The 27,403-nt window shown below is 36.5% G+C and overlaps 2 protein-coding genes across 4 annotated transcripts; both read right to left on the bottom strand.

Annotated features, from left to right (window-relative positions):
• Positions 1-1,538: 1,538 nt before the first annotated feature.
• On the bottom strand, positions 1,539-6,074 carry LOC130748074 (protein SOSEKI 3-like). Of its 3 annotated transcripts, none has more exons than XM_057601167.1 (6): positions 5,424-6,074; positions 5,247-5,316; positions 4,750-4,865; positions 3,773-4,649; positions 2,118-2,355; positions 1,539-2,000 (listed from the first exon to the last, which is right to left on the bottom strand). In XM_057601167.1, the coding sequence occupies exons 1-6, from the start codon at positions 5,611-5,613 to the stop codon at positions 1,863-1,865; spliced, it is 1,629 nt and encodes a 542-aa protein (XP_057457150.1). In that variant the 5' UTR covers positions 5,614-6,074; the 3' UTR covers positions 1,539-1,862. The 3 variants fall into 3 exon arrangements, with proteins under 3 accessions (XP_057457150.1, XP_057457151.1, XP_057457152.1); XM_057601168.1 differs by having other exon boundaries at positions 2,099-2,355; positions 5,424-6,071; XM_057601169.1 differs by having other exon boundaries at positions 1,787-2,000; positions 2,094-2,355; positions 5,424-6,068.
• Positions 6,075-18,035: 11,961 nt separating this feature from the next.
• On the bottom strand, positions 18,036-19,721 carry LOC130749118 (uncharacterized). Its single transcript, XM_057602414.1, has 2 exons — positions 19,564-19,721; positions 18,036-19,436 (listed from the first exon to the last, which is right to left on the bottom strand). The coding sequence occupies exons 1-2, from the start codon at positions 19,615-19,617 to the stop codon at positions 18,690-18,692; spliced, it is 801 nt and encodes a 266-aa protein (XP_057458397.1). The 5' UTR covers positions 19,618-19,721; the 3' UTR covers positions 18,036-18,689.
• Between the last annotated feature and the right edge of the window lie 7,682 nt (positions 19,722-27,403).

The raw sequence follows: 27,403 nt of genomic DNA, 5'->3' as shown, positions 1-27,403 counted from the left end.
CCGAGCACTGTGGTTGACCCCTGGAGCGAGTCCTACAAAGGCACTCCAATGCTTAAGTTAGTTCAGGAACCGGATGAGAAAATCTCTAAGTGTTGGAGTTAGAATATCCTACCTTGGCTCCAGGTGAGGGAGTCTTTTTATATCAATCTAACGGGCTAGGGTAGTCTCAGGTAAAGCCATGAGTGCCTAGGCCCTAGGCGACTCTCTGTCGTGGGACTCTCTAGGGCTCCTGCTAGCCTCAAAGATCTGACAGCTAGGGGTTCCTAGTAACCAGGGGCTAAGCCTCAAACATCGTTCCTAGCCATCTGCAGTTGGAGTTTAGGGTCAGCGATGAGATGGGTGAGGTGATGCAGATCTTATTCTCAACTGTAGTTAGTCGACCTTGACACGATCGTCTCATGGAGTAATTAGTCGAGAGCGATCGTCTCGGGGTCGCAGTCGGGGTATGGACTGGTCGGGTGAAGGTGGTCGGTCTTCCCAACTCCCATAATAGTAGTCTCATAGTTCTGGTCCACCAGGATTGTAGAGCTTGAACTAAGGTGGTGGCCGGTCTTCCCGACTTCTAGAACAGTGGCAGTTGACAACATTTTCAATCACATCATCACTGCAACATTGAAAAAATTAATGATGACTCATGAGCATTACGTTCATGCATAAGTTCAATACCAAGGTTAGCTCGATTAATAATATCAGCCCCAAAAAGTTAATCATAAATTGTTCTCTCCATGGAAGTGCGTTTAACCCCCACTAACTAAAGAAAAAAAATGAATTTCAAGAAGCTTATATTACATGTTTGTGGAGGTTTTAAAACCACTACTAGTTAAAGAAAATTGTGATCACCCTGAATGCATCCACATCAAGAGAATTAGAAATAAATGAAAAAGAAATAAGTGGCATGATATTAATATGTAATGCTAGAAAAAGAGGATAAAACGATAAAATGTATGAAAATGAAATAATAAAAGAAACTGAATGTGAATGAATCAAAATCCACAATAAACAATAGTATAAACTCACATCAGATCACGATCAAAACTTTTACAGTAGATAATAAGCTGATCACTTGTTTTTCAAGTTGTAAACAAAAAGATTATAAGCTCATAACTTTTTCTGTTCTATTGAGAGCCCAAGGAGGGAGTGCACCATCACTCTCATTCTTATTCATTTATTCTCTAATCAATTTAGTGCATGTTTAGTTCCACATTTGGAGTTCACATTACATCTCAAAATCATGTTAAACTAGAAGCTACAATATGGGTAATGTGTTTTGGAATTTGGAGTGTGTGCCCTGGACACATCCAAACATGTACTTGTAAGTATCAGTGTGCCTTTTGTTTTCTATATTAATTCCACCCAAAAGCATTTAACAACTCAACTTTTAAACAAACAACCTTATGCAGTTGTAAGGGACCCAGCTGTACTTTACTTTTTCAGCACCTTTTAACCTTGGAGATGCAAACAAAGTAGCAGGCACCAATTTGAGACAAACAAAAGCGGCGGGTGCAAAAGGAAATAGCAGCTATATTTACAAAATAAACTGAGCAATAACACTTCATTTCAGAGCAGTCCTTGTAACCAGCACATAAGATTCAATTTACAGAGAGTAATGGACCATAGGGACCACACCGGCACTATTAGCCCCCCTTTGCAGTGAGTAACCTGTCATTACATTTTCACTTCGTAGATTTACAGAATATATCACATGAATATGTGTAGATATATACTATCATGTTGCATTCAAACAAAAGCTAAAATGTAGCAATTTCCCTACCAGCATGTTTGAAAATGAGAAAATCCTTCGACTTTTCCAGAATCAATTCTGACATGGGCAGCTTCTCAGTTTCATAATTGATTCAGAGAAATCATTCCAAACATGCTATTGATTCTAAGAAAATAGAAATTGATGTAAATATACTAGAAACATGATTTCTGATAGCTATTGGAAGCTGTGTCACAAGATGGTTTTTGATTGGATTATAACTCGAGCTCCGGAAGCAAGCCTGTTGAGTTAAAATCAAACTTGTCAACAACCAATGACTGAAAACGGAAGGGCAACTGAAGCAAAAATCAGGTGAAACAAAATCAAGTCGTACTTAACTTTCCTCTATTCTGATCACCTTCTCAACTTCACCAAATGAGTTTATACTCTTAGATTGAATTTTCTTTGATGAAGGTTCAGTGATTCTTTTGCTGCCGAACAAGTCACCAATTCTATCCATGGAGTTTCTTCTTGATCCATCAGAAACAGGAGATCTCATTGATTCAATTGGTGGCTGTTTCTTCAATGAAATGCGTTTAGAATTTCCTAAGGATGATGATTCCGCTATTTCTTGTGATTTCAGCTCTTGATATGTCCTGCACATTTGTGCTAAGGTTTTGTTATGCATGAAGTATTGGCTAGGATTTGATGATTAACATGTTCCTATCCTATCACATGACAATCAAAATCAATTACAAAACTATAAAACATGAAACCACAAATGTAGCCACAATAATTCTTGATCCCAAGCCATGTTTAGCAACATATGATATAAGAATACAAGATAAACCTCTAAATAAAGCAAGATTGATCACATTAAGATGAAAGGCTGGACAATTATTGAGGAAAAGAAATCCTTAAAGTGCAATAATATACAAGTTACTACTTATTCCTATGGAGTTTCAACATCAACTCTTTGGGTTGCGGACTGCGAGTGTGTTTGTATTTGGATCAAGTTAAATGCACTGCTAATGGAGCTTGAACGCTCCTTTCATGTTTCATGCTTAGGAAAGAGGGATTTCACTTAAACTAGAAGGACTTTCCATGTAAACCAAACACAGCACATGTCATCAAAACATGATATTATTCTCAACATTGTTTCAGGAAGACAGCTATAAAACCTGGATGATAAATGCTAATAATCTTTACTAGTCCACATGACAACATGAAACAGGTTAAAAAAAGAAGCCACGACAAGATTCAAATCCCCATTGCCCAGCCTTTGGCTTTTATTTTTTATTACTTTAATTTATTCCCCCACTGTGGAGTGGGTTACAGTCTGAAATTGGATGTTCTAATGAAAGCTTCATCATAAAGAAATAAAGCCCCTTCTTCAAGGCTTTTGAAGCTTCTGTTTCCTTGTGAGATCTTGTCATACAATCATTAATGAAGATCTAAACAAGCATATGGCAACACTTGCATGTTTAGAAAATTTTCTACTATAGATTCTAAAGCCAAAATCAAATTTGAGGAGAAGCAAGTAGCTTTTAAGTGTCAGAATTGATCTTGAAGATACAAACATGCTAATATTCCAATATTCCTTTAAATAATGTTTAGCTTTAAAAAGCAACTTGCAAAAGAAATAAAGGCAGTGTCAGGGCATAATTTTAGAATCTTTTACCTTAAAACAAAATCAGTGCTGACAAAGTGATTGGAGGGATAGAAGAGCTTCAACTGATTTTTTTTTATCTAAAATCAGTGCTTAAGTGATATTGTTTAAATCTTACAATCAATGAAAGGATACGAAAAATAAAAAAGTGAGCAGCAAAGTTTAGACATTGCATCTGAATTTTGAACTGGCAATAGCAACCAGCTCAGTGGATTGTTGTGTTTATAATAATGAAATAATTCATCAAATGAAGAATTTAGCTCACTCGGGACAAAATTCAGTCTGGCAGAAAAACTAATAGTAGCAGAAGCATTCTAACACCAAATTCAAGCATTTTCCACCTATCTGGTTATTTAGTCTAATCTAACAGTAAAGAAGGACTATATGCCAACAATGAGTCCTACCTCTCATCACTGAAAGAAGAAGAGCGTTTCTGAACATTATGTCCATCCTCTTCCTTCAGCATTTTAGACTCAACTAAGCTCCCACTAAAACATTCTTTGTCTTCCGATCTGTGGCCCATCACCTTTGGATTCTCTGCTAGGTAATCAAATTCCCCCAACATAGCAGATGTTGAGAACAATGGGGAGGGGAATTTTGAATGTGAAAACCTCGCCTTATAGGAAGAAGGAATAAGGTCCAAACTGTGGTTTTTCACTGATAAAGATCCGCACGAGATCAGTTGCATCAGCAAATTTGAGGCCTTCGTCCTTGTGTTGGTCTGCATTGCAATGCTCTCCCCTTGTAGGATCCTAAAGCTGTTCATTTTACTCGCATCGGCTCTAATCAGGGATTCTAAAGTTTCAGTCTTCCCTCCAGAAGAGGATGGACTAGAAATTGAGAGAGGTGGAGAAACAGTATCGCTACAGATTTCTGAATTATCTTTGACTTGTGGCACTTGGGTTTGACATGTTTCTTCGATTTCAGGTTCTAATGATACATCCTCAGTTGATACACCCCTAGTACAAGTTTTCTGGATTTCGTGTCCACTAATATTGACTTCTGTTTGGGTTGAAGCATCTGCAAACCCATCAGTCTTGTGGATTTTGTCATCTGTCAATTGTGAACTTAGAGAACCTCTGTTTCCAGCTCTAGATTCTGGAGAAACATCGGAGGAACCAGCGCGTTTTCCCGGGGAAGGATCATCTTCATCGGAGTTTCTAGTCTCTTTCTCATTCATGCTAGAAGAGGAGGAAGATTCATCATTTCTCCTAGAAGAAACTGGCTCCGGTAACTTCTTCAGCCTCTGTGTTTTCACATTGTTACTGGGACTGAAACCATCTGTAAGGCAAAATCCACAAAGATTAATATTTCATTCAGGGCCTACAAAAACACAACATTAATAAGATAAACAATACAAGCTTCATTTTAAATTCTTGACCTGAATTCGATTCGTGAAATAGCTCTGAACCTTTGAGGACATACTCATTTCCATGTGCAGGTAGAATTATATCATCTTCAGAGAGATCATGCCACACAAATCCGTTCTTGTAGCTTCTGAATTACATTACATAATCAACAAAATACATAAATATACAAGGTCAAAACTCAATACAAAGTACAAACAATTTAGTCACAGTCTGAAACAACACAAAACTTAACAATCTTGATTGCTTCATCGAACTTAAATAAACAAGGGATGGCGAAATCAATGGCGTGTTTGGATCATCATTTTTATCATTAGAATAAATTCTGAGACCTAGAAGCTACTCAAACAACTTCTCCCCAAAATTGATTCTGAATTTGGAATAGAAGGATTTCCAAATATCACTAAGAAGCTATCAAGTCTAATCATTTGCTTTTCCTTCTCTTCATGTTTCTCACCATTCAAATTGAACACAAATAGGAGAGAAGATGGTATATGAAAAACTTCCTGACCTCTTACAAGACCATGAATACATGGCAGCCATGCCTCTACCTCTCAAAGCATCAAGTTTATCAATCACATCTGCACACAAAACAAACAATCCCTCAAAAAACAAAACACCCCACAAACATTAAAACATCAAAAACAAAAAAACAGTTTTGGGTTTTGGTTGTTGTTGATTTTCTCACCTCTCAAGGATAAACCATGAGGTGATGAAAGTGGAACCTCCATGAAATGAGGATGCTCTAGCTGCCTATTCCGGCAAAGATAATAAACCACCGGCACCTTGCGGTGCTGGTGATACTTGGGTGACTTCTCCGTCCACACTTTGGCCCTCTCCGGACTTAGTTGCCGGTACTTCTTCACTCTTGCTTCCATTCCCAATAAAAATGGAAACTCTTTCCACAGACAACTTTAACAGCAATGTTTCTGGGTGGGAATTTGTATCAAACATATAATATGCATTCTTATTGAAGGAAAGAGCTTTATTGAAAAACGAAGTACCCAGTTGAAGGTGGTACGAGAATCTATGGAGGGGTTGCAGATTGTGAGAGGGGTTGAGGTTTGGAGAAAGTGGGGAGGTTTTGCGAAGTTTGAAATGAAAGAGGTTGAAGAGTGTGAAAAGGAGACAAGACAGGAAGTGAAGAGAAGCTTAGAAGAGAACAGAGATTGTTGTACCTTGTTTGGCGGTAATCCTTTGGCTTGGTTGATTTGATGGAGAGATACGCAGTTAAAGCTCACTCGAGCTTCTACCTTCTTTTTGCTTTTCCCTTTTTCACTCTTTATACTTTTTAGTCTTTTTTTTTTTTTTTTACTATATAGGAAAGATAAATTGCGCCTGCCAGGATTCGATCTCTGGACCCCCCTACCTAACTCATATGTCTATCAGGCTCTTACCACTTGAGCTATAATAGATAGTTAGTAATTAGTTTGACTAGGTCAGTAATTAGTTTCCTACTTTCATGCCAGTAACGTTAGTGGAATAGGTATTGATTGTTAGTTCCACTCCTTATTATTAGCATTCAGTTTCTCAATTCTTTGATGTATATATTCGTGTATATTGTTTTACCAAATCAATACAAGGAATTATCAATTCAATTCCCTTCTCTACAAGCTATCATACTAGGACAAATGCATGGAATATACTTTATACTTTTTAGTCAAACCAACATAATATTTTTTCTCCCAAATAAGTTGTGGTTGACATCTTTTTCGTTACGTCACCCGTTCAGTTAAGAGTTTTTATCTTTCTCTCATAGTATATTGTATGAGAATCAAACTCGGTAGCTCTTCTCACATACTTTGTCTGTGTTGCCAACTGAACTACCTCTCTTGAATTTAACACTCTTTCACCCTGTTTTATAAGAGTAAAATTAGACTAAGAAATATATACCTGATATTATAAAAAACTAAGAGATAGAAACAAGAAATGAATTTAATTGAGATTGAAGAGAAATGAGAGTTGAATGCATCAAAACTCTTCATTTTCCATACAAACAATCTCAATACTAGTTAGTGTTTAATATTTTTATTGACAAACGGTATATATTTTAACCCTAATGAGATCACATTAATTAAAATATAAGGTCTTTTTTGTAATTTTGGACTGCCAGTAATGTGCATTGCCTAAAAAATAATTGTTAAATACTAATTTTCATATTGTATTTTTTAAAATACATTTCAAGAAACTAAAATATGGAATGTATGACACTTGAGGCCCACGTGGGTGGAGAGTGATCACAGATGCAATGAGAAGACACGAATAAGAAGCGACTTCTGACAATGCTTCAAAGAGAAAGGGTACATGAATGAATTGATCATGCACCTGAACTTAGGTATTTCGAGACTATTTAGGTATGAGGCTATGTAACTATGGATGACATAAAAGATTTGATTGATACAACTCATGACAATAAGATGCATCTCATTTTTCGGGAACACAACTCATAAAAACTCAAGGTTATGATTTCCTTGAAGTAATATTCAAACGAGTGTCCTCCTTGAAAGTTATTTCGGGAAGCGCGTCAGTAATGACAAAGCGTGTTGGAAAGACTCTTGTTGTTAGCGTAATGTCTGTCAGATGGGGATGTTTAGAATGTATATATTCATGCATTTAGTTTCTAGTATTTTTAAAAACACATTATGGAAATTAGTTTTCGACATCAGCTTTTTACTACTTGAACCAGTATATGTCTACTGAATATTGACTTTGTTAGAAATATAATCATTCATGTCATTTATCCAATAATTTAAGTTTTTGAGATAATTTGTTTTTAACGTGGTATCAAAGTTTTTATGACTAAGTAATATAGAGTTCAATATTTGCCACCCTCAATTATTCAAATAAAAAAAAAGTTGAACTTCAGCACATACTAGATAAATCTGTGTACTGTTTCTAGGTCGATCTATGTATCATTCACGCTTCAAATCCAAATAAATTATTGTGTGAGAGATATGTTAGAAATATAATCATTCATGTATCATTTTTATGGAATAACTTACATTTTTGGATAATTAGTTCTTGGTATAAACGAGTTCAGAATTCAGATGCAGTACAAACAGGAAAATGAAGAAAAGGGGATAAAGAAGAGGAGTAGTGTTCATGATACGATGGAAGACACTTGTCAATGACTCTTTCTAGCTAAAGAACAATTGGAATATTTTGTGTTTAGTCTTCTTTTTATCACTTTATCTTCTTTACTAAGCAAACATAGCTTGGACTAATTAATGAAGTTTAATCTATGTGTATAGCAAGCTTTCACTTTGTTCTAGTTTAGTAATTTCTAAAAGTTGTTTGCTGTCTAGTGACTAGGGAGCTCCTTCTAACTTTTGGTAGTTTCTCGATGGGCAATAGGTTTCACTTCCCTCACCTACTCTGTTCCCCCCTTAGCAGCACAGTTAATACCATTAAACACCTGCTGAACTTCATGGTAGATTGGGAAGCTTAGACATAGCATCCACAAATCATGAAAATATCTAAATTTTAAAAGTGCCTACACTGATTACTTAATTGACTTGACTAAAAGTAAGGCTAATTATATTTCAACTGATTAGAGATAATGCCATGGCCTCATGAAGGTTGTTCCTCTTTGCTTAACAACTTTTTGCATCAATTAATTTGATAAATTACTTGCTTGAACATATGCAGATTGTATCAGGTAAGCACATCTGTCACAAAGTAACTAACCAAATGCAAAAGGAGAATTGGTTATGTTGTGTCAACCAATTGAATGAATTGATTAGATATTTATAGAGGTGCAGATTTAGAGTTATATTCATTACTTTTTGAGTCCTCAATAATTTATAGAGAAAGAAAAGTATATCAAAGTACCCAAAAGATAATGGTTTAGTTTTAGATTATCTTAGCCAATTGTAAAGAATTTATTTTTTACTAAGATGGTTTTAGACATGTAACAGGGTGGTGAGATATCAAGGGTTGAGATTTTAATAGCCAGGTAGAATAGTTGTTTCCTAGTCACTGCCAAAGGTTCCGCATATGGTGCTGAGGAATCTTGATTGTGACTATGAAGATCCATATATAGCAATAAGGTATCGGTTTATGCAGATCAAAACCATTAGTAGCTCCACAAATGGATCACTCTGATGGTATGCTTTCAATTCAACCACAAGTGGATGAACATTTATTCTGTCTTTATTTTATGAAAGAACAACGTTATACTATAAAAAGCAGGATTAGTTGTTGTCCATTCGGCTATTCCTATTCAATCTCTACTCAAGTTTCAAAATGATCTTAAAACTACTATTGCTGGACTCTTTAATGCCGAGCATAGTTCCGTTATACAGCCAAAGCTTATACAGCCAAAGCTTTCCTGAGATAAGAGAGTTAATTATGTTCGAGCTAGAAACATCACATTATAATAGGAGTTAGTTCTCTCAACGGACTTTTTCTATATGCAAAACTCAAATCAGAGACATTGTTAAAGTGGAAACAAACATGTATCACTTGAACTGAGTCAAAGCTTTCGTGCATAGCATTAATTCGATTTGATGTGCATATGCCCAATTCATCAGGGCAAAATGAAGTAAAGGTTATGTAACAAGCCCTGCTTAAGCAAGGCCCACAAATCAATTCAGGCCATTAATTCCTTTGAATAGCCAGCAAACTTTTCAAATGGGAGATTATTCAGATTATAAGCTACACACAATTGCATCAATTATACAATCAGGAAACATGATCCGCTACTTGTTTCTAACTTTTTTGCTTAGGTGTGTGACATTAAATTCTGGGGCATACCATTATGAAGATGTAAGTCTTTGATGCATCATACCAGTTGCCCACGTTAATGGCAACTACACCAACAAGGACCTGTGCGTGTTCAAAGAGACAGATAGGAACCCGATTGGCTCATAGACAAGGAGGGCTCTTCCTTTCTTCAAGGGCAAACAATTACAATAGAAGTTTGAATGGATCTAGCAAGCACTAATTAACTTTTGGGAATAAAGGAAGATAGCTAGAGATTAACAAAGTTAAGAGGAAAGACATGCACGACTGTAAAACTGTACTGACACATTTATGCAGTTTTACAACACTTGGGAAATAATTGCCATATGGGAAATAATTGTTATATATACTAAATTTGACGACATACATTAGACACACGCATTACTGTGTTTGTGAAAATACAGAATCTCTGAGGACCATTTACTGAACATAAGTGGACAGAAGTGAAGTATAGGGACTTAGTTGTAAACACTGATAGTTAGTGCTCATAGCTGAGCTGGCAAGTAGCTGGCAAGTAATTAGTGTTAGTTAAAACTGATTAGCAGTTAGTTACAAGTTTGTTATTCTGTTTTAGTATAAATAAGCTTTTGTCTTTCTTCTACATTGTAACGAAAATCACATTCAATCAATTAAACTCAGATTTCAACTTGTTCTTCAAGCTTCTTCTACAAGCTTGTTCTCTCTTTTCTTTGATGGTATCAGAGCCCTAACCAGGGTTCTGCCATCACCGATTTCCGCTGCTATGGTGCGACAAGCACAGAACAACAACAACAATGGAGTTCCTCATGTGGTTCTTGATCCGTCGCAGAATCCAGGATCGCCGTACTACATTCACTCGAGTGATAATCCTTCGGCGACCATGGTGAATCCACCTTTGAATGGCAAGAACTACAATGCTTGGGCAAGATCGATGAAACGCGCGCTTGTGGCGAAAAACAAGTTCCGATTCGTCAATGGCGAAATTCCGGTGCCGGTAGCGACAGATATGAACTACGAAGCCTGGGATCGCTGCAATAGTTTGATCTATTCATGGATCCTTAATTCGGTAACTACTTCAATTGCAAATAGCATTGTTTTTCTTGAAAATGCCTGTGATGCATGGAGAGATATGAGAGATCGTTTTTCTCAAGGTGATTTGGTTAGGATTTCAGAATTACATAATGAAATTAGTAATTTGAAACAAAATTCACACACTGTGGATGAATATTACACTGAGTTGAAGATTCTTTTGGAAGAATTGGAGCACTATCGCCCAATTCCACAATGTCGGTGTGTTGTTCCCTGTAGATGTGATGCAATTGAGAATGTAAAATTGTTCAGGGAGCAAGATTACACAATCAGGTTTCTTTTAGGTCTGAATGATAATTTTGGAGTGATTAAGTCACAGATTTTGATGAGTTTTCCATTGCCATCAATTGCTAAGGTTGTGTCTTTAGCCATACAACATGAAAGGCAGATTGCTACTGAGGATAATGAAGATTCACTAGCAATAGTGAATGCAGCAGATGGAAGGAAGCCATATGGTAGAGGAAAATCTGGTAGTTCTAGTTACAAGACCACTGGAAAATTCTGCACTCATTGCAAGAAACCAGGTCACACGGTGGAGATTTGCTATAGACTACATGGATACCCTACCACTTTCAATTCCAGAAATGGTACAAGTCATGCTAATAACACAGCCAGAAATTATGACTCTACTGATGATCCAGAGGATGACAATTACTCACAAAAGGAGGTTGAAGAGCCTTTCACTGCCGATCAGTACAAAAGAATCATAGCCATGATCCAACAAGTTACTACAACATCAAAGAAAGCTCCAGATAATAGCAATACTTCTGTGAATCATGTGGTGAAGGCTGCAACTTATGAAGGAGATGCTTCAGGACATGGTAATCACATGGCTTTATCTTGTTTTCAACATTATGATAGTAGAGATTGGATCATAGATTCAGGAGCAAGTGATCACATTTGTTTTGACAAATTGTCTTTTAACACACTTGCTGAAGTTAAACCTATTAGTGTTAAGCTTCCTAATGGTGCTATCATCAAAACATGTTATGTTGGGACAGTTAGAATAACACAGTCCATTCTACTAACACATGTTCTCTTTGTGCCTGAGTTTTCTTATAATTTAGTTTCAGTTCATAAGTTAGCAAAAGGACATGATGTTGATGTAGTTTTTGGTAAATTTCACTGTTTTGTTCAGGAGGTGCAAACCATGAGGAGGATTGGTTTGGGTAGTTTGCAAGCTGATGATCTCTATCACTTAGTAGTTAGTAGTCCTTCTAGTACATGTTTTTCTGTTCAGCATAGTTCATCTGAAATAAGTGGCTTAGGTCACACTATCCCACCTAGTGCTTTATGGCATTTTAGGTTAGGGCATTTATCTCATGATAGATTACTTGCTTTACACACTGTAGATAATTCCATTTCTGTTAGTAAGTCTCTTGTATGTGACATTTGTCACCTAGCCAAGCAGAAAAAGAAAATGTTTTCCATTAGTTACAGTAATGCACAAAAGTGTTTTGATTTGGTTCACATGGACATTTGGGGTCCTCTTGCTCAAGCTTCTGTCCATAATCACAAGTACTTCCTCACAGTTCTAGATGACTATAGTAGGTTTGTTTGGATTGTTCTCCTCAAGACCAAAGCAGAAGTACAACAACAAGTGAAGAACTTTGTTACTTTGGTGAAGACACAGTTTGGTCAGTCCATCAAAGCTATTAGAAGTGACAATGGGCCTGAATTCCTTCTACCTGATTACTATTCTGCTCATGGTATTATTCACCAGAGATCTTGTGTTCATACACCACAGCAGAATGGGAGGGTGGAAAGGAAGCATCAACATATTTTGAACGTTGCTAGAGCTTTACTTTTTCAGTCCAATTTGCCAAAGAAAATGTGGAGTTATGCTGTCTTGCATGCAGTCTTTCTTATGAATAGGATACCAAGCAAGGTCTTAAATAACAGGTCACCTTACCAATTGCTGTATCAAAAGAAAGCTGAAGTAGATAATTTGAAGGTCTTTGGTTCACTGTGTTTTGCAAATACCATATCTGTAAATAGATCAAAGCTGGAACCAAGAGCCAGGAAGTGTGTTTTCTTGGGATTTAAGCAAGGGGTCAAGGGTTTCATTTTGCTGGATATTTCTACTCATGAGATCCTAGTTTCCAGAGATGTATCTTTTCATGAGCTTATTTTACCTTACAAAAGCTCAGCTTCAGTTTCCTGGGAGTGCATAGACTTGCAAGCATATAACAGTGGATCTAGTAGTTCTGAAGTTACAGGGGCAACACAATCCACACCTGCAGTAGAGTTGCCAATTAATGAAGATAGAGTTGATATCATCCCAGAAGTACTTCCTAGTGATGTTCAGGCAGAAGAATCAATTCCAGAAGTAGCTCATAGTGATCCTCAGGTAGAGAAATCATTTTCTTCTCAGATTGAAAGTCCAAATTCACATCATGCCACTGATCATTCTGTGATTGAAGAAAATTATGACATTCCAAGGACATCTAGTAGACAAGTCAAGAGGCCATCATATCTACAAAATTTTCAATATGGATCTTTACCTACAAGAACTAGTACAGCACACAGTATTACACATTACTACTCCCATAACAAGCTTTCTCCTACACATCAGTCATATGTGCTTAACATTTCTACAGATAAAGAGCCAACTACATTTGCTGAGGCAAACAAATATCCATATTGGCAAGAAGCAATGAAGGCAGAGATATCAGCTTTGGAGAGAAATGGAACCTGGAAATTAATGGATTTACCACAAGGTGTCAAGCCCATAGGTTGCAAATGGGTCTATAGAGTAAAGAGAAATGCAGATGGTACCCTGGCTCGTTACAAAGCAAGATTAGTAGCTAAGGGCTACAATCAAGTAGAGGGACTAGATTATTTTGACACTTTCTCTCCCGTTGCCAAACTTACTACTGTCAGAGTTGTTTTAGCACTTGCTGCTGCAAAGAATTGGCATTTACACCAACTAGATGTAGATAATGCTTTTCTACATGGCTCTCTAAATGAAGATGTGTATATGAGTATACCAGCAGGGGTCCCAACTGAGAAGCCTAATCAAGTGTGCAAACTTCAAAAATCACTTTATGGTTTGAAACAAGCAAGTAGGAAATGGTATGAAAAACTCTCTTCTCATCTCATAGATCTGGGCTACACACAAACAGCTTCAGATTATTCCTTGTTTGTCAAATGTGGTGATGATAAGTTCACAGGGTTATTAGTCTATGTAGATGATGTCATTTTATTTGGAGATAACCTGACTGAATTTCAAAAGGTTAAAGACTCTCTACATTGTGCTTTTGGTATTAAAGATCTGGGAATCTTAAAATACTTTCTTGGTCTTGAGGTGGCACATTCCACTACTGGAATTTCTCTTTGTCAGAGGAAATACTGTTTAGATTTACTTGAAGAAACAGGCAATCTTGGCAGCAAACCTGTCTCAACACCTTTAGATCCAGCAGCTAAATTGAGTCTTGATCAAGGTGAACCTTGTGCAGATGTTTCAGCATACAGAAGATTAGTGGGCAGATTGTTATATTTGACTCATACAAGGCCTGATATTACCTTTGCTACACAACAGTTGAGTCAGTTCATGAGTAATCCTACTGATATGCATTACAAAGCAGCTCTCAGAGTTTTGAAGTTCTTAAAAGCCTCTCCAGGATTAGGCTTATTCTTTCCAAGAAACTCTTCCATTAATATTCAGGGTTACTCAGATGCAGATTGGGCTGGTTGTATGGATACAAGACGATCTATTTCAGGATACTGTTTCTATCTTGGCCATTCACTTATATCCTGGAAAGCTAAGAAGCAAGTCACAGTCTCAAGGTCATCTAGTGAGGCAGAATATCGAGCTTTAGCCTATGCAACTTGTGAGCTGCAGTGGCTTCTTTATTTGTTGCAGGATTTGAAGATTACTTGTTCTAAGACACCTGTTCTGTTTTGTGACAATCAAAGCGCTTTGCACATTGCTGCCAACCCAGTATTTCATGAGCGGACCAAGCACTTAGAGATTGATTGTCATGTAGTCCGAGAGAAGTTACAAGATGGTGTTCTCAAGCTTTTGCCCATCCCAACAGCTCTTCAGGTTGCAGACATGTTCACTAAAGCTCTCCAGCCAAGATTCTTTCAAGGGTTTGTTTCTAAGCTTGGTCTGGTCAATATCTTTCCACCTCCAGCTTGAGGGAGGGTGTGAAAATACAGAATCTCTGAGGACCATTTACTGAACATAAGTGGACAGAAGTGAAGTATAGGGACTTAGTTGTAAACACTGATAGTTAGTGCTCATAGCTGAGCTGGCAAGTAATTAGTGTTAGTTAAAACTGATTAGCAGTTAGTTACAAGTTTGTTATTCTGTTTTAGTATAAATAAGCTTTTGTCTTTCTTCTACATTGTAACGAAAATCACATTCAATCAATTAAACTCAGATTTCAACTTGTTCTTCAAGCTTCTTCTACAAGCTTGTTCTCTCTTTTCTTTGTTAGCGGCGATTTTTAACTGCCATTAATATTTATGACGGTTAAAAACCGTCCAATAATATGTAAGTCAAATGTACGACTATCAAATTTTGTATGTCGATATATAAGTGCTCTAACCTTATTTGAATTTGAGCTTACTTTTCAAACTTTAAATTTTATCTTTTGCCTTTAATTTATACATTTTTTAATTTAATAAAATTTCAATTTAGGTAGTCACTTGAAAATCATGTATTCATGAAATGATGAAGCAACTATTAGCTGCTTTTAAGAGACTGAAATTGAAATTGATCGGGATGAGACTAATACTGATTTGATTGTGAATTTGTGATGAGGGGAAATGATTGAGGGCTGAATGGTAGCTAAACTGTGGTTCTAATTTTTTTTAATTTATAATTTCTAAATATATAAAAATCAATTATTTGATGAGGAAATTTGACGTATTATATTTTTTTTTTACAATTTAGGGAATTAACTTCCGCGTTAGATAAGTTCAAAAAAAAAAACTTCCGCGTTAGATTCAAACTTGATATATGGACATCTGAAATAAGAAATAAAGCTTTTTTTGTCAATAGAAATAAAGCTTGTTACTTAATTTTTCTTTTGTTTATTTTTTTTGGTCAATTTTTGTTTTGTTTTGTTTTTTGGTCGAATAAAATTTTCTGTTTTTACCAACGCTAGCATTTTGCAAAGCCAAATGTGGGCTTTGTATTCAATTTTGGGCCTTTTTATCTTATCAACTTCTTTGTTTACCTTGACCCAGGTTAGCTAAGATTGGATGAGGTTTTGACAAAAAATAGACATATATTCTCATCATATTTCCATTACTTCCCTAAAATACCTCAAACAATGTGGGCATTTTGCACACCCTTTTTTACTATTTATTATTTACACACTCGTTTACTTTAAAATTAAAAATATGAGATTGCAATGTATAAATAAAAAAAATGAAATGAGTGTGTAAAAACTAAAATGTAATCCTCAAAGGGGAAAAAAAGGGGTAGATTCATCTTTTTCCTTGAACGTACACACAGTAAATAGGGCTTGTTTTAAAAAACTGTAGAGTTGGGCCTCTTTCACCACAATGGAGCTGGAGTTTGTGAGCTCAAACTTTTATTCATGATGTCACGTCAACTTGTGTCCAAAGTCACATTTTTGCGTCTTATTAGGCCTCAAATTGATTGACCAAAGATCCAATATCTCTTGTCTATACTCTCTCTATTTAGTTTTCTTGTGATGGCACGAGGGGCACCATTTGCGGCCAATTTCACCGTACAAAACGTGCCTAGCATGTTTTCCGGTCTTTGAAATTGTTCCCTGCCAAGCATCATTGACAATTTGACATATAATATTTAGAAGAATTAAGTCCTTCAACCTCCGCCATGGCCGAGCAGCCCACCCCTTCCATCGTCAAAATTATGATGGTGAAATTTCGCGCCGACTCGCACTAGTGTAAACGCTCCAAGAAAACCCCACCCCCGCCATAATTGTGAAAAGGTCGAGTCCATTGATCTTTGATTACATTGAGTTTCTCACCGACAATATTCAAACAACTTAATTTATATAATGATTTAAGGATAAAAGCCTACTTAAAATTAAATTTATAACCTACTTAAATATTTTACCATCAAATTTGATTTTTGTTTAAACAAGTCCCATATGAAATAAAATAAGGGGGACAATGATAGTGTATCATTTTAGGTTCTTCAGGCCCACTCACCAAAACCTAGAGCAATATTTTGTGCTTGCGCATCCAAGCCCAATGAATGTGTACGCCTAGGTGTATCTCATTCTCATTATTAGTATATCATATAGTGTGTTAGCATAATTAACGGTCTAATTCTTATAAATACGATGATCTCTCTATTGGGACAGAATAATGTTATGTTCACACCTTTCATAGAGGTGGAAAGAGGTGAAAGGAGGAGAGAGATAGAAAGAAAAGAAAAAGTAAGAGAGAGAAAATGTGAGATGTGATAGATGATAAGAGGAGAGAAATAGAAACAAAAATAAGTGAAAATGAAGTATTTAAAAAATGATGTGTTTATATATCATTGTTGATTTGGACATAGATGATGAGCCTATTATATTATTTTATTACAAAAATCTTGTGGGGTATACCTAGTCACTGCTGAACGTGGATCCATCCTTGTCCCATAAATTACTGAAGCTTCTTTCAAAAATTAATTTTAATTTTAGAATAAAATCTATAGGAACTTCCAAACACATTTATTTCCACTAGAAAAGTAACTCACTGCTAATTAGTTTTGAGGCTCTTGATTATGGACAACAAGGTAGACAAAGTTAATAGGTTGCATGATTTAGAAAACTTTCTTGTAGTCTAAGCATTATTGTGACCAAAGACTTACACCCTCGTTAGTCTCCTCAAGAGACCACAATCCATGTGTGACTTCTTCCATGTACCTCCCCTTGGCCCTCTCACCATGGCAGTGCACAGTTGTATTAGATGGATAAGCTTTTGATTTTGCACACACAAAAATACGTTATGAGCCATTGATGTGTGGTATTAGATAAGTAAAACAAAGAAAAATAGATAGTTGTAGTTAGATACGTGTGAAGTCCGCACATACCATTATTGCTAGCTTTTTGTGTTTACATCCTTGCATTGGAGAATCAAAGTACCCATTTGGGGCTCAAAACAATAAGGAAAGTTTGGTAACAACAAATGTTATTTATATATGTGAAGTGTGCTAGTAGAAGCAAAGTGGCATACAAAGAAAGAGAGGGATAAGGTACTTGATATATTAATTAGAATTGTTTAGTGACTATTATTAACCTCTTTTTTCTTACATTATCCAACCCCCCCTTTTTTTTATCATGATGTAGCATGTTTCATTTGTCTGTGGAATCTCTCATTTATTTTTCCTAAGTCCATGCTTTTACTGTACCTGATTGGAGTCAACATTATCTGCTCTTCCATTGGTAGAATGTAAGAGTAAACAAGATCAGTGGGAACAGATGCCAAAAATGGACTTAGGTGAATTGGTAACACAAAAGAAAAATAAACTTTTTTCTGAAAAACAAAAGATTAATTAGACCTGCATAATCATAACTTCCCTAAGAAAAAGCTTGAACATAATCATACATCACGCAAGTAATAGATGCTAATTCTAAATTTGGGTCCCTCTAACCCGACAAGCAGAGCTCAAAGACCTTCCTTTGGTTGTTGGTCACACTCACCTCCCAAACCAACCACTCCACACCCAATCCCTCACTCACTCAAGTCACAAACACACACACTGACACACACACACACTCTAATCACATACAGTATCATTGATTGTTACAATCAGAGAAATCAAGGATAAATCAACATAAAGTAGAATGTGAAGAGGGGAAAATGCCAAGGATAAATTCTTCACCCCAAACATGGCCTAAATCAAGCACTTCCTTAGTTTCTTTTCTTCCTCCCTTAATGAGTTAACAGCATGTTTGTATTAGTTTCTCTTCCATCATCGGAATTAATTCTGAAACTCAAAAACTGCTCAGACAAACTTCTCACCAGATTTGATTCTGCCTTCAGGATCAACTGTAGAAATGTTTCCAAATATGCACTAACTTGTGTCCTAAAACAAACCACTGTACAGATGCTAGATTAATTGCATATCATCTTGCTACTCTTAATCCTGTGAAATTGCTGATATATAAATTGAAAAACTATGGGTAAAAATCTGACTTGGTAGAAGTCAGTGAAGTACAACCCTTTGGAACTTGGTCTCTGAAGGAGAGTCAGAGCCATCACAGAAGATCCTTTTTCTACTGACTCTTCCACACTGGGAATGAGTACTAGTGCTGCTGCTACCGTTGAAAAAGGACTCTTGGTGGAGGAGCTGCGGTGGTTGTTGTGGTGGCTGTAGTGGTGGTGAGGGTATGGTGACAGGGGGAATCTCAAAGGACTCAAGTGGTGGTGGTGGGTGTCTCCATTGAGGAAGTGGCCCTGCCAGGAGCAGAGTCTGAAGCAGAGGGCCAGCTTTCATCACTGCCTGTAAAAGCTTACCCTTTTCTGGTAATGGCTTTTCTGGTGTTAGCTCAATCATGGATTGTGCCACTGATGGTAATGGTAGTGGAAATTGTGGTTGAGGCATGTTATCAAAAACTGGAGAGGAAACAATGCTTTCTTCACAATCTGATGAAGAGAGGCCATTGTTGGAGTCAATTCCTCTTCTGGGTTCATCCTCAATGCTGGAAACTCCAGAATTAGGATCTGCTTGTTGCTGCTGCTGCTGCTGTTGGTGTTGGAAAAGGAACTTTTCCAAGAGAAGTCTCTGGCATTTCTCTTGTGCTTCATCTCTTTCTCTTATGGTATTGTTAAGAAGATCCTTTAGATTAAGAAGTTGATCATCCCTCTTTCTTAGCTCTTCTTGTACTGCAAATCTTGTTTGTTCAAGCTCCAGAGTGGTGTATACAAGGGACTGTCTCACTTCCTCCATTGACTGTATCAAAAAAGTTAAACAAACACAAAATGAAGAATTAGTCCTCAAATTTCAAAGATTATGAGCCCCATTACAACTTACAAGCAATTAAGCTGAGTTGATGTGTTTAGTGAACAGAAATAGTTACCTTTCCTTGGAAGAAGTAAGCACAATTTAGAAGAGAGGTGCGCTGATAGTCCATGTTCTCAAGTTTCAAGTGTGAAGGAAAGAGAGAGGGAAGGGAAAGAAAGAAAGTAGTAATAGAGAGAGGAAGAAAAAGAGAGTTAGAAGGTTTGGGTGGAGGGCCAGTCTCTTTTTATAAGAACCAGTCCAAGTCACTGTTGGCTCTTGTGGTTTGTTTGCTTTCTCACTGGGGTAGAAGAAGAAAGAAGAAATGCATGTAAAAGCCAAAAGGTCAATTCCTAGTACCCTATGCTCTTTACAGTCTCTTTGTTTTTACCCATGATAGAATTTATGTTGAAAAACTAGATTACAAGAATTGATCAGGTAGGATAATTTAAATGCAAATTTAAAAGAATTAATCTTATTGGAATGATAAAATTAAGGGTCCATAAAATAAAATCAATTTTAAACTATTAGAGTACCTACATGTTCTTCAAGAAAATAAAATGAGTAAAAAATATATTTTATGAAAGTATGGTGGTGTTTGGAAGGGTACACAATGGTGTGTAGAACGTCCACAGAGGAGCACGATAGAAGGTGTAGCTGCAAAAAATTATTTTGACGCTTAAATCAGTTTCATATTATGATGAATGTGTTTACCCTTAATTTAACCCTTGTACAATTTTTGGACTATTAATCTTGCCAACTCTGTCTTTTTGTCGGGTAAATAGTCAAGTTGGTCCCTGAATGTGTCAGCCGCCTTCGAATTCGTCCCTAAACTTCTAAAATGTCTCCCGCGGTCCCTGAATGTGGCAAAAGTCATTCAAGCTAGTCCCTGGGGTTAAAATCGTTAACGGACGTTAACAGAAATGTTGACCTGGAATTTTTTTTTCCCATGGTGGAGTATCCACGTGTAAAATGAAAGTTAGGCATAAAAATTAAAGTCAATTTAGTCCCTCTTTTATCATTATTCATCTTCTTCATCCCAACTCCATGACCAAAATGCAAACCCAGCAATCTCAATCCCCATCATCTTTTTCCCCTTCCTCTTCCTTGTCGGTTTCCCTCTCCAGCCACCAACGATGCAGTTTAGAACCGCGCGAACTCTGTTGGAATCGCCGCGCCCGATCTCGCCTGTGAGCGAGTTGAGGGGCTCCGGCAAGACCTTGAGCTTCTCTACTAGATCCACCTCTTCAGCGCGCCGCCGCCGCGCGCTCCGTCGTCGAGAACAAGAGCTGTGGTTTTAGATCTGGATCTGGTTCGCTAAACCTCCCTCCTCACCCATTTGTGTGATGGTTTCGGTGGTGCTCTGGTTCCTTGAGTTGAGACTGAATCAGAAGAAAGTTTCAGGGGTGCTCTAGTTCTGCAGACTTCTAGTTTTATTTCTAAGTTTTTTCCTCAATTGCAGGTGATTATCTCATTTTCAATTTTAAGGGTAATAAGATCAAAAGACAGTAAATATGTAGAAGAGGATCTTGTTGTGATTCCAGCTGCTCCTATAGTTGAGTACAGTATCATAGCCTCCTTTGAGACACGTAGAAAAATTGATGGTGAAAGTGGGAATTCTTTCTTCTTCTTTGTGCATCACAACATAAAAACCGAATCTTTTTCTTCTTTTTGCATCAAATTGGAGGAAGGAGACTTGAGAATTGAAACCAGGTTTGAAATCAATTTCAGAATACTTGAGACCCAAGCCATTGATTCACCGAAGCCACACAAGTCATGCCTTGAGAATTTGAGATTTTCCCCCAAATTTTAGGGTTCATCTTCATATAAACGAGATCAGGGACTAAATTGAAGTCTTTTTAAACATTCCCAAATTTCAAATGCCACGTAAGCTTCAGCCTTTATAAAAAAAAAATCCACATCAGTCTTCCGTTAACGTCCGTCAACGATTTTAACCCCAGGACTAACTTGAATGACTTTTGCCACATTCAGGGACCGTAGGAGGTATTTTAGAAGTTTAGGGACGAACTTGAAGGCGGCTGACACATTCAGGGATCAACTTGACTATTTACCCCTTTTTGTCTGACTACATGTTGGATGAGTTATGTCTCCATTTTGATTTTTCCCGCGGGTACCATGACATTTACTTAACAATGAATCTTTTAGGCCGACCATGACACTATTGAATATTATGATCATTTAGATCGGTCTGAATGCTACATGTGTTTTACCTTTTAAGCATGATGTATTTTTATTCAACTTATATTAGTAACTAATTATAGCTATGGTTCCACTTAAATACAATCACTTTGAAAATAATTGACTCGGGATTCTCATTTTTTAGTTTCATAAAATTTTAACCAAACGAGCACCTAGTTTTTAGCTTTATCCATCATATGAAAGTACCTTGTGAGTAACTAATGACTAAAGACTATGGAGGGGTCAGCATTGAAAGGGAAAGGGATTCTGTTGAGCGCGGGCACGCAAAAATCAGCAGTAAAAAGCGGGAACAGGAAACCAGTATCTGGGACAAGTCCTCTTCATTTTATTTTTATCAAAGTATTTTCATAACCGATAGTGATGATATTAATAATCATTTTAAGACTCTGAGATCATATTAGAGCATCTTCAATGTTAGTTATTATTTCTTAGTTCTTAGTTCTATTCATGTGGCTCGTATTGTCACATGTGCTTAAGCAACTCTCAAGCAATTTTACTCCAACCATGAGTTCTTAGTTCTTACAACTATTCATTTAGTCTCACCAACCACATTATTTATACTTTTTATTTTCATAAAGTAAAAAATAAAACTCATAAAGTAATAAAGTAATTTGGATGAGAGAGAAATAATTAATATTTTAAGTTAAGAACTCAAAAAGTAAAACTCCTTATATAAGAACTAAGTTCTTATTTTTATTTTTAAGAACTAAGAGTTCCATGTGAGCACCTCCAATAATAAAGTTCTTTAATCTTAGTTCTTAACTCAAAAATAAAAATTAAAAAATTTGCATTGAAGATGCTCTTATATAAATACAACCCTCCAAATAAATTCTTTTTCATATACATCGTTCAAAACTCAAACTCCTCCAAGAACTCAACTATTTAACTATTTAGTTGTGTTAAACCTTCTTGCTGGTCCTCTTCACGTCTATTACTTAGCTTTTCTAGCCACTTATTGAGCAATAAAATATAGGCTAAAAAGCATTTTTGGCCCCTGATGTTTCAAGTTTGTGCAAATTCTGCCCCTATCTATTTTTGTCGATGTTTCTACCCCTCATGTTTTCAAACAGTGCACCGTCTACCCCTCACGGAGGGGTAGACGGTGCACTGTTTGAAAACATGAGGGGTAGACGATGCACTGTTTGAAAACATGAGGGGTAGAAACATCGACAAAAATATAGTAAGGGCAGAATTTGCACAAACTTGAAACATCAGGGGCCAAAAATGCTTTTTAGCCTAAAATATATAAGAAAATGACCGTGAAAAACAGTGATCCCCTTTCAACCATTGATATAAAACTATAACAATGATAATAACGAGGATGAATTGCTCGAAGCCTTGGATTTTGACATTTAACTAAAAAATGACCATTATACTCGAATCATATTTCTTAGTTTTCTTTTTGAAAAACAATATTTGTATAGACTAGAAATTTGAAGGAGTATATGGTCTCCGATAATATTGAAGAGGTGTGGTCAATCAAGCCCCAGGTGAAGTCTATTGGTAGGATCTATTGATATCTTTCTTATAAGAATATGTATATTTTACATCGTATCTGAAATTATCATTCATTCTATACCTTTATAATTTATGTTTGGTTAACACCTTCCCATGAGTAGAAAAGACGTGGAAGGAGGAAAAACATAGAAAGAAAAGAAAAGACAGAAAATATGAGATATGATATATGTAGGGGTGGAAATAGGCCAGGCGGCTCGTCAGGGGCCTATGGCTTGGCTCGTTAGAGGCTCGGCTCGACTTGGCTCGTTTATTAACAAGGTCAGGCTTAGGCTTTTTTAAAAGCTTGATTAACTAAAAAGGTCAGGCCCAAACTATTAAAAAAGTCTATTTGGCCTAACAGGCCGGCCTATTTATATATTATTTTTATTAATAATATAAATAAATATAAATAATAATATATTATTTGATTTTTTTTAAACTTATGTATACTTTAGTATAAAAGAAAACCCTAAGTTCCTATTCTAACCTAGATTAGAAAGGTTCCAGACATATTCAGCATAGCACATCATCAGCCGCACAGGACGCAGGCTGCAGCCAACCACCACTGCCAGTCTGCCGCTGCCAAGTCCACCTCTCCTCCAAACCGCAAGTCACCACTCACCACCACCGTTTTACAAGAATTGCATGTGTCTATTTTTATTTAAAAAGAAAGTGCAATGATATATAAAAGGCTTATTAGCCCGCCAGCCTAATGACACACTACAAAAAAAACGTTATTTAGTCGGGGTTTTTTTTGCACTTAACGGGGGTTTTCAACCCCCGCGAGTTACTTAGCGGGGGTTTTGAAAAATCCCGAAGTTACACTCCCCACAAATTATTAACGGGGGGTTTTTAGCAAACCCTGGTACCTGCATATGAATTTAGCGGAGGTTTTTAGCGGGGGTTTTAAACCTCCCTTATCCATAAGCTTTTTTTAACGGGAGTTTTCAACCTCCCTTAATTGCAAGAGATTATTTACCGCTTTAAACCTTCCTTGACTACTAGAGTTTATTCTAGGGACATTTTTAACCTCATTAATTGTTGAGTTTACTTATTAACCATAAGATAAGCTAAAGAAGAAATAGGATAATAGAATAATATCATAAGCTAATTGTCTATATAAGCTTATCAAGACACTTCTAAAATTAATGAACATAATAATAACTGCAATTTCACAGAACACATGAACAACAACAGAGCAATTCAAAACAAGGTGAAGTTTTATGGACCTCAGCCAATTATATCATGTTTCCAACCGTATATATCAGTACATGTTGACATAAAAAATATATATAAGCCACATGGTTGGAAAGATGATAAGAATATGTGAACATTTTGCTGCTGATACTTACAGGCTTACCAAGTCTGACAAAAGACTAATCTGATTGCTTATGAGACATTTCAAACCTTGACTGCCCAGATCTCTGAAATAAAAATTGGAATAAGATAAACTCAAAACTTCAGGGGAGGAAAATAAAATAAATTAACCAGAAAATAACTGAAGACAATATGCATTTGTGGAACAGCAGCTGAACCCATAATCCACGACCTACCCAAGCTTTCCAAGGGAAATAGTGTCGATAAATTATTTAACTCTAAGTCCTTCTTAAAGATTTGATATAAATTATAATCCAAAGAGTACTTATTGTAGCCAAATGGGCTCTATGTCCTACAGACAACAGCTATATAAACTTAGGCCATTTGGATCTGATCTATATCTGCCAGGTGATTATTTGAACAATTCTAAGCAGTAAACAGAAGCATTCAGAACAAGTAAAGGATTTGTATGTGGCAAGTGTCTTTGATTCTTCTAGGTTATAACAATCCCTAAGAGCATATAAGTATGCAGGAGCAACTATATACAGTAGAAGATCAAACCCAAGTGCTCATGACTTTTACAATCTGAAAGAAAAAGGTTAAGTATAATGACATTATCCAAGCCAATGAGTATCTACTTATACTTTAGAAATTGAAAGAAGCTGGTCATACAGCATAAGCAGGCCTATTACTTTTTAACAATCCCCGAACTTACTGTATTAAAGTATAATTCAAAGAAAAAAGTACGATTTAAAAAAGAAAATCATTCCCTGATTATTGGCATATATAATTCCAACACAAGATAAAAGGCAAAGATGTAAATGGAAGCAAACCATCACAAAAAGAAACCAAATGCCCCAATCCAAAATAGCCAGTTATATAGATTAATGAAGGCATTGAATAGTGTAGATAATATTAATGAAGCAATCATCAAGGTACTCCCCAGGACTAGTCAGCCTCATTCAATCTTATCATATCTAAGAAGCTAATGCATTAAGACAAGGATCAGAAGCATTTTTGAACAATTCCTTGCTTTAGCCATACCAATCCAATAGTTCACAAAAATAATCAACATCATGTTTATAAAACGAAAATGGTCCAGTTTACATCATGCACTACCTAAACACACATCAGCTGACCAAATCATGAAACCATAGGTAGGTCATAATCTTACTCAAATACTACCTAAACTTATAAGCACTTAATTAAGTTGTTTACCGAAACGCACACATAGTCTTGAACAATGAAAAGCACTTACAAATGTGACATTGCGACTCATAAGCTAAAGCTATTAAAAAAATAAGCCAAGCAAAAATATTTCAAAACATTTTCTTGAAGTACTAAGTTTAAATTGTTCCATTCACTCACTTTCAAGGAAAAAGAAAAAAGCAGTCAGATATCAGCAAAAGAACAAAACTCATAGCAATGAATTATGACCTTCAAACTCGGAAAGTCTATGGACAGCTCTTTTGTGTAAATTGAGCTGTTTCTGACCCGAGTCAAGGGTGGAGGATTCTTTCACCAAATTCTCACATGCTAGGAAAAGTGCCTAAGAGAATTATCAAAATAAGTGAAAGTGAACTTGAAAAACAAAGAGAAACATAGAACTTAACCAATAGAAAGAAATCTGCATTACTTATACTGACCTGAAGATAGTGTTGAGAACGGATGTTAAGAGCTTTGGGCATATAGAAACGTGAGTTGAATGGTAAACACACACCAGGTAAAAGATTCTGAGCCTCTTCACTATTAAGTGTTTCTACTCTGCAGTTAGGGAGGCAAGTCTTGACATTCTAGTCACATAAAGACAGATTATAAGTAAGAAACCAAGTTCAATTACCAATATTTCTGGTATAACCCTGAAGGCTAGTGGTATGTAACATAAACTAATAATAAAACTGCATCCCCTAGTTGCAAAACTGGTATATACCATTGTTAATAAGAAGACACAAACTAATAATAAGAAAGCATGAACTAAATCAGCTCAAACTAGTTCTACCTTCACCACTTAAGAGGACAATCCCAATGGCCATCAGCAGAGGATGAAGAGTTTGCAGTTAAAATACACAAGAAAAATGAGGCAAACAATTTCACTCCACATATTTACGAACAATGGAAAATCTAAATCATCCAATACAATGTTATCAAACAAGAGAGGTTCCCATCAACTTCAAAGTAAGGACCCTTCCAGTATTCAAATAACTACTACAAAAAGAGGTTGCATGGGCACAAGTAAATCAATTAGAGCAATGAAGCATGAAATTGTACACTCACACACATTTAGATCGAGAGTACCATGTCTACACTGACTAATTTTCCATCCTGAGCCAAAATCTTAGTGCAATCTTACAAAACAAAAAGTTAGAGGAATTAGCAATGAGGATGAAGAAGAAACATTATTCAAATCAAACAAATTCAGCAGTTAAATTCACAACAATCAATAGTAAGAAGAAACAATAAGAAGCAGAGTGGGCGCAAAAATAGGAATTGAAAAGGGAATTAGGGTTTGATGGAACACTCAATCATGCTCGTATAGTGGAATCGAGAAACGGCGAGTTCCTTCGATCTGTGGGGCCTAGATCACCGCTGCGACATAGGTTTCTAGTGGGCAACGAGGCATGTTCATCGGGGAAGGGAACAGTGTGGCCGCAGCCGCCACAAACGCCGTCGCCGCAACCGTCGATAGCAGAGGGAAATAGGGGTTCGGAGGAAGAAGAGTGAGGGCAAAGAGAAGGGAAGAGAGAGCGAGGGTGAGAAATATTGGAGGGAAACTGGTTCGCAAGAGTGAGAAAGAGGAATGCTTCGTGGCACTGTAAGCCTTTTTTGCGGTAGTGCAATGAAAATTTTGCGGGGGTTATTAAAACCCCCTTAACTAATAAAAATTG

This window comes from Lotus japonicus, chromosome 3 (genome assembly GCF_012489685.1).
Source record: "Lotus japonicus ecotype B-129 chromosome 3, LjGifu_v1.2".
NCBI classification, from domain to species: domain Eukaryota; kingdom Viridiplantae; phylum Streptophyta; class Magnoliopsida; order Fabales; family Fabaceae; genus Lotus; species Lotus japonicus.
Note: the sequence above shows the minus strand (reverse complement) of the source record. Positions and strands in the feature narration are given on the sequence as shown.